The sequence below is a fragment of the Saccostrea cucullata genome, unplaced genomic scaffold, assembly GCF_032062105.1.
Source record: "Saccostrea cucullata isolate Sc308-1 unplaced genomic scaffold, CSIRO_AGI_Scuc_v1 ctg2171, whole genome shotgun sequence".
Taxonomy (NCBI): Eukaryota; Metazoa; Mollusca; class Bivalvia; order Ostreida; family Ostreidae; genus Saccostrea; species Saccostrea cuccullata.
Window position 1 is genome coordinate 46,901 of NW_026929933.1, and position 7,714 is coordinate 54,614.

General features: G+C 34.2%; 1 protein-coding gene across 2 annotated transcripts; it reads right to left on the reverse strand.

Annotated features, from left to right (window-relative positions):
- Positions 1-593: 593 nt before the first annotated feature.
- On the reverse strand, positions 594-7,143 carry LOC134282486 (ryncolin-1-like). 2 transcript variants are annotated; one of them, XM_062764893.1, is made up of 5 exons: positions 6,560-7,137; positions 5,444-5,580; positions 4,592-4,688; positions 2,632-2,796; positions 616-1,249 (listed from the first exon to the last, which is right to left on the reverse strand). In XM_062764893.1, the coding sequence occupies exons 1-5, from the start codon at positions 7,110-7,112 to the stop codon at positions 1,005-1,007; spliced, it is 1,197 nt and encodes a 398-aa protein (XP_062620877.1). In that variant the 5' UTR covers positions 7,113-7,137; the 3' UTR covers positions 616-1,004. The 2 variants fall into 2 exon arrangements, with proteins under 2 accessions (XP_062620878.1, XP_062620877.1); XM_062764894.1 differs by lacking the exon at positions 2,632-2,796 and having other exon boundaries at positions 594-1,249; positions 6,560-7,143.
- Between the last annotated feature and the right edge of the window lie 571 nt (positions 7,144-7,714).

The following is a 7,714-nucleotide window of genomic DNA, read 5'->3' on the forward strand; positions in this document are numbered from 1 at the left end:
CTCTTCCAAAATTGGGAATTTTACAACCCCTTGTTCAAGCGTTCTAGCCTTAGGGTGGGGCTCTATTTATTACACAGTGAAAATGCATTAATTCTTTGAAAATCGTCTCCTCTGTTCCATGCAGGCATTAGGTATACACGATAAGTACTCATTTATAATCAGGAAAGGTTCCTCTTCCAAAATGCTGAATTTCATGGTACTGTGGGGACGGGAGGGGCCTCAATGATCATATACTTAGAATGAATTTATGCATTGAAATATCATTGAAATCTGCTCTAGGGTATTATTCAACCATTTATAATGAGCAAAGGTGCGTTTTCAAAATTGTCAAATATGTGACACCAGGGTCAGTGGTTCCTGTTGGGTGGGGCACTACTGATTATGTAGGGAAATGCATTTTTTCTTTTTCCTGTGACCTGCCTTCTGAGTAATAAAAAAGCATGCGAAGACTGTTGTTATGACTAGCAATGGTGCCTCTTTCAAAATTGTGAATTTCATGGCCCCATGGTTAAAAACACAAACCAAATTCAATTGTTGGAAAGTTCTTGCTTCTTATTATATTTTCTGTACTCTTTATCTAAAATGCAATGCATCCCGTATATTAAACTAAAAGTAATGATTGCATCGTATTAGATATATAGATATTTTTCAGGAATTTTAAAAATATTATTTTCTTAACAAAAAATTTTACTTTTTAATTCAGTAATTTATTTTATCCGGAGGCTTCTTTAACCAAAACAAAGCTTACTACATGTATTGCAGCATCTTTTAAAAACACCATTTTTGTCTGCAGAATACATGAGAGTTTAAAATTTAATTTCAAAGTCAACAATATTAAATAAGTCGGGTCACACATACATGTAAGGTAACTGTCTAATACAGGCTATTGAAAATAAATCTGTAGTGAAATAAGTACACAATATGGATTAAACTGCTATTTCTCTAACAAAAATAAAATATGACAAAATTTGTAATAAAATGTCAGGTCTGAAAATTAATGATCTCTAGTTCCTGTGTCTGATCATCATCTGAGTCTGTTTTAATGCTTCTTTTTCTCTCCATTTTCTCCATACTGGGTATTGATAACCAGACAATGCAGACATAGCATACAGTCCATTAAGATTTGTGTGGTGACAGTTGTTGTACCACCAGGCTCCGTGATATTCTTTGGCACAGTTACCACCACTCTTGTCAGTATCCTTATCTTTAGTTGTGAATTGATATCCATTGTGATAATCCATACTGTCACCTAAAACAGAAATTAGATAAAACCATAATCTGTAATAAAATAAAGCAATAATCATAGCATTGTAACCTCCAGCTTAATCACCTTTGTCCAGGATTAAAAAAAAAACCATTGTAAATGAATAATGTAATAATAACAAAAAATATGTAAGGTATTTTTTATGATACATACTACATTTCTAAGTTAAAGCTTGAATCAAAGCATTTGAAATATAACAGCGAGCGCAGCGAGCGTCGTGAAGCGACGCTTGTCACTGCGAGCTCTTAAGCAACGCCTGGGTGAAGAGAAAATTCGGACTACTGCAAATTCATTCATCAGAATTTTTTTCCTCAGTAACTCTGGACGCACAATGCATCATATGTTAAAGCTACGTTCTCGGGAGAATAGTAGCATAAGTTCAGCTAAAAGTTAAAACGCCCTGATTTAATGGATAAATATTGAAGATAAATAGTAAATGAAACGTTCTTCATTTATTTTCAGCACTTTTCGGGCTTCTTTTTGGTAATGTTCCTTACATACGAGGTCATGAAACGTCAGCGTCTAGACGCATCCAATGGCATGTGCGGTTTGACGAGCCAGAAAAATAATACGAAAATATATGCGCTTGCCATAACGGTCGCACCGTCAGCATATTATGTAATGGGTATATGTATACATCTATATAGGCTTGTTTTTCTATGTGCCTTAAATATATTTGGGCCTTAAAGATATTGAAGAGGTGTGTTTGTAAAGGCGAAAAGGTTTCAGTGAAGTTTTACATGCATAAATTGTATATCTATTTAATTTATTCCCAATAACATTCTAAAGTATACCTATTAAGATAATTTTTATCATTCTAAAATGAGCATATTACGATAATATCCAGTCAAAATTGTCTTCATAATATGAAACATTTTTTTAGTACCAGTCCTTTATTCACAATTTTTCATATCCAGTCAAAACAGAATTCAATTATCAACTGATATTCTAATCCCTTGTGAATACAGAACATTATGTAAAATTATTATGATTGATTTATTGTACATATTGTTTAACGTCCCATTCGAGAATTTTTCGCTCGGATAGAGACGTCATCGTATGCAGGCGAGGGGCTTCAAATTTAGACCTATACTCAGCACTCGGGGCCATTGAGCAGTTAGGGTTCTTTATCGTGCCAACACCTACAAGTCTACCGTGACAATGGACGTACGTTTTTAAGGTCAGCTCGTAAGACATGTGACTTACACTTCTAATGCTAAGCGCTTGGCGAAGGAACAGTCACTACCTATGTTTTCGTCTTAGGTTTGACGCGGCACCAGGGTTTGAACCCGGGCCTTCCAATCACGAAACAGAGGTTCTACCACTAGGCTACCTTGACAGGTTAATATCATTATGAGTAGACTAACCTGCGGTTCCTGAATATCCCGACACGGCGAGTACGTATTTATTGTATTTATCTCCCACATAAAATGTAGAGTACTGAGCGTATGCTTCATCGTCATCAAAACTTTGTAGCTCAACCCGGAGTTCCTGGTCCTTGTTCTTTGTCAGCTCATAGATTGCGTCATTTCCTAAAAGGAGGTTTAAAGACATATAAAATTACAATAAAAATCTTTCTAATACTTAAATGTAGTGTATCGGAGGTATAGGGCGGGGCTTAAGGCGATAGCGACAACCTGAGTCGGGCCTCCTCCTATATCTACGATATCTTATTCTAAATGACTTGTGACAGGACCTTTATTGACGATACGCGCGATGCTGATGTCATTTTCCAATTTATGTTACTGGCCTATTAAACCCATCAGCGTTTAAAAATAATGCAGTATTGGTGATTTTGGTGTATATGGGCAGTTTAGGAATAGAACTTTCGGATTCCGTTCAGAAAATAAAGAATAACTAGTTTTTATGGAGACTTTTTCGACGACTTTAAGCTGCCTTAGTCTATTATGATGTCACAATTACCCTTTGACGTCATCAGGAAACCCAACTTACATTTTAAAACTGTCGAGGTAAAACCTTAATTGACGAAAGTGCTAAAGTTTAATATTGAATGTAATTCTTAATGTTTTTTTGTTCAAATATACCCCCCAACACATAAAAAAAATGTCTCAATAGGCCTTACCGTCTAGAATTCATCCCCTGGCTATCTGGTTCTAGGGTATGATTTTGAAATCGAGGGTTGATTATCGCCCACTTTAAAAATTACTCTTGAATAGGATTTCATTTACGGAAATTCCGAACCACATTAAATTTTTAAAGGGAACATCCTACTCTGTGTAAAAGTTATAGAGTGTAATTTCCTCATTTAGAACAATTTTCTCCCGAGATATTGATTGATTGTATATTGTTTACCGTCCCTCTCGAGAATCTTTCTCTCATATGGAGAGAGACCATATGATCTACACTACATGATGGTGTAGGTATCAAATTTTGTCCTATGCTCAGTAGTCATGACTTTTGACCAGTGAGTTGTCTTTTTCGTGGCCTACTGCAACACGGGACATCGTTTATACGGTCTCATTTGAAGGTCTGGTCTCCATGTCCCACAGTGGGATTTTAACTCGCGATGTAAGGACTGACTCTAGAGCAGACGCTCTAACCATTGTACCACGCGGGTTACATTTCCCAAAATAAAATATGGTTGTTTAAATGGAAAGGGCTTACAATGTATATGTTGTTACAATTCTCCTTTCTTTGAAATATCGACCATTGAAGTTGAAACATATAAGTAATGAAAAATGAAAATTTTAGTATCACTTTTCTTTAACCATCACAATTTTTTTTTCAGAAATAAAATTTTATTCTTTCATCTTTCAAACAAGCTTCTGATTAAAAGACTGTAAAATATTTTTGGAGGACATATTAATTTTTTCCATATGAGCAAAAAGGATATTGATTTTGAATGGATATTTTGAATATATTATCAAATTACATGTACGGTTGTGTCTCTCTTAACTTCTGGTATGTAAATATTATCATGGAAATAAAAATGAGTCATTTTTCTAAAGATTTAAAAGTTTACAAAACCTTTAATTTGTATTTGCTTTCTGCTTTCAAATCTAATTTAACATCGCTCGGGTAAAAGGAAACATAATAATACTTCTGCTTGCAAAACGGTGTTTATAATACTGCTGTAGTTATGGATTTGACTTTCCTTCGATGATTTACTGAATTTAAATGCTCACTAAATGACATGCACCCTGACGCATCTATAACGTCATTTTGTTTTTATTTCTCGCACAGTCTTTGCAAAATGAATTAATCAACAGATGAAATTCTTGGTGTTCAGGAGGTTTTAGAGGGATATTTAAATCCTCATTCATATTTTGACACTACATTTAAGTAGACAATATAAAATAAACTTACCAATCCAGTAGTTGGAAGAGAGATCCCCAAATCCTTGTTTATATTTTGACCACGTCCTGTAAAAATCTGTAGAATTGTCCTGCGTTCTTTGAATTACCTTTTAACGTATTAATTAATTTTGAATTCGTTTCAAATTTGGTAAGCTTGAGTTATTTAAAACGTGTTTACGTACTTTTAAAGGTCTTGACAACAGCCTTAAGAACAAGGTACAGTTTCAATACAAATTCAGCCCTATATTTTTCTAAAATATGAAAGTGATATAAGAAATCAAAATTCATTCTTTCTGAATCATAGGAATAGCCTGCAGTAAGAATTCACAGATCGTTTTTTATATGACCTTTTAAATGCTAATTGGGATGTCATTAACTCGTGCATTTTCCCGTATTTTCTTCAAAAAATTCCAGAAGACATCAATTTTCAGCGGAATTGTCTTTCTGAAAACATACTCTTCCACCGTTGCCAAGAAAGATTTTGAGATATGAGATTTTTCATAGCTGTTTACATAATATATCCAAAAATTAAAGTGGGCGACGGTGGCAGATACTATTTTCTAAAGGAAAATTAGCACAGAAATGAGTCATTCTGAGGTTTTCTGCATTTAACTTAGAAATGTACCAAATTAATGACGTCATATTTCCAGAAAGGCCCCCCTTCATGCGACAATTCTTATTGATTTATTACATTTATCTACTCAACTATTGTTAAAACCAATTTTGTAACTTTTTAAGAACAGTAAATTTTTAGGGCACAATAATGCTCAAACCGTACCGTCCTTTTCTATATTTTGTAGGTAGAATTTAAAAAAATCTCCCTGGATTATTCTCTTTATTTAATAAAACATGTTTTACTAACTGTCCACCCTCCTCCATCAGTTCTCATGTCACAGTAAACAGACTTTACTTCATAGGCCACGGATATCCTGTATACCCCGTCCCTTCCTTCTAAACTTGGGTATTTCTGCAAAATGTCCCAACAATCCTTTGGAAGCACTGTGTAAAAGAATATTCAATGTAAGCTACACACGTACTCTTTATTGTAAATCAGACTATTCACGTAATTTTTATACCTTTAAAAATTTGTCCTTATACAAATCTTTTCGTAAAAAGTCTGACATTTGTAATGTTTTGCGGAGCGGGAATAAAAAAAAATCGATCCCTGACCGCTGAGTGAAATATTGGACATGTCGTTGAGATGTTGGACCGCTTACGTCTCACAATAAGTGGAGTTTAATCTCATTTGCATCCGTTAGTATTTAATAGTGACGAACCTGAGATTTATGTATTATGGAAGATAGTTTGATTCTTTGGTCAGACAAAACGCATGTTGACCTCGATAACCAGTCAATAAATGTTAATCATTATACCTCTATTGATAATACACGAATTTGATTGTCTGGTAAGAAAACTTTAAAACACAACAATGACTCCAAGGTGTACTGTTTACAGCAATAAGGACCTAAGAATCGTTGCACGTGGGATATAATGACCCGGTCATTATAATTAATGACCGCTAAAATAATGACCTCTTAATCAAAAATTCCTTATTGAGTGAATTAAATGCATAAAATGATAATTATTCGACAATGACAATGACAATGTCAATGATTTATTCTCTTAAATGTACAAACATACATTGTAGAGAGGAGGAAGGAAAAGGTACAAACACATACAAAAAAAATATAATACATGCATTATAAACAGTATAAAGTATCATGTTCAGGTTCATGTCAATTATTTTCATCTATAAATTGTTCGAGAAAACAAAAAAAAAAAAAAAAAAAAAAAAAAAAAAAAAATAATAATAAAAAGGTAAATAAGTGATCCAAAATCATTCATGATTATTCGATCAGCAAAAATAATTGTTAATTTATATTTTTTTGCAGAAAGCTCAACTTTGAACCCTTGTACCAATTGTTCTCTTTCAAATTCATTTTAATAGTCTATATATAAACAGAATGTTATAATATACCTTTTGACAAGATCCAGCTGGATACATTCAGATCTCTACAAACAGCTTGCAGAGTTTCATTCACAGATCTTCCCAAAGCGTCCTCTGTATATTTATAATGTTCCAAAAAACTGTTCACACTGCACTTCTGTAATGTTACATTTATTTCATTTATTTGGTTTTTGAGTTCCTCAATTTGGGGGATATTGGCAGAGACTGATTGAGATTCATTTAGAACCTTCATTTCCCTTATTGTGTTCTCCAATAGTTGGTTTTTCGTCTGCAAGTTCCGTACGTCCTTTGCCATTTCACTAAGTTTCGCCTTTATAACTTGTCTGTCGTTTTTACTGTCCGCGGCATCCATTACCAGACTTTGTATTTTCTGAACCATAGAGAAGCGGACAAGACTTTCCTGATTCAGAATGTCACGTAGGACATTAGAAGTCTTACCAGATACAGTACTAGGGAGCAAACCATTTTTATCAGAAGCTTCGTTTTCAATTAAAGACGAATCACCAAATGTTCCATACATGAACATAGAAAGAATAAAACAAAATACTTGTAGAACACCCATCTTTGCAGTAAAGTATCGTTTTATGGGCGAGGAAGCCCTTTATATGTTGTGCAGCAATGGGTGTTAGCAATGTAATCAACTCATGAAGCACTGAAATAGTAATTGTTTTTTTTTTTGGTTAAAAGAATAATGATTTTTGACAGGCTTCCAAATAACAGTGTAGTCTTTCTCCTTAGTAAAACCAGATCCAGTGTATACTTACTACATAGAACTGTCACAGGAAAAAAAAATGACTTGATACTTGACTGGCTTACATAAATAATGTAATCTTTATCCAGAGTGAAAACGCTATCCTGCTAATGAAAAATAAAAAAAAATTGAATCTAAAAAAAGAAGAAAAGATATATTAGTGTGTTTGTTGAAAAGAAAGATTGATTGATTGATTGATTGTATGTTGTTTAACGTCCCTCTCGAGAATTTTTCACTCATATGGAGACGCCACCACTTGCCGGTGGAGGGCTACAAATTTTGTCCTATGCTCGGCACTCAGGGCCATAGTGCAGTGAGGGATCTTTTTCGTGCCAGCACCTACTGCGACACGGGGCCTCGGTTTATACGGTCTCATCCGAAAGACCGGTCTCCACGTCCCACAGTGGGATTCA

Excerpts from the sequence above, each read along its gene's own strand:
- LOC134282486 (XM_062764893.1), bottom strand. The coding sequence starts at position 7,112 with ATGGGTGTTCTACAAGTATTTTGTTTTATTCTTTCTATGTTCATGTAT. Across the intron at positions 4,689-5,443 it reads CTGATGGAGGAGGGTGGACA|GTAATTCAAAGAACGCAGGA; the intron begins GTTAGTAAAACA and ends ATACGTTAAAAG. Across the intron at positions 1,250-2,631 it reads GGGATATTCAGGAACCGCAG|GTGACAGTATGGATTATCAC; the intron begins GTTAGTCTACTC and ends TTTCTGTTTTAG.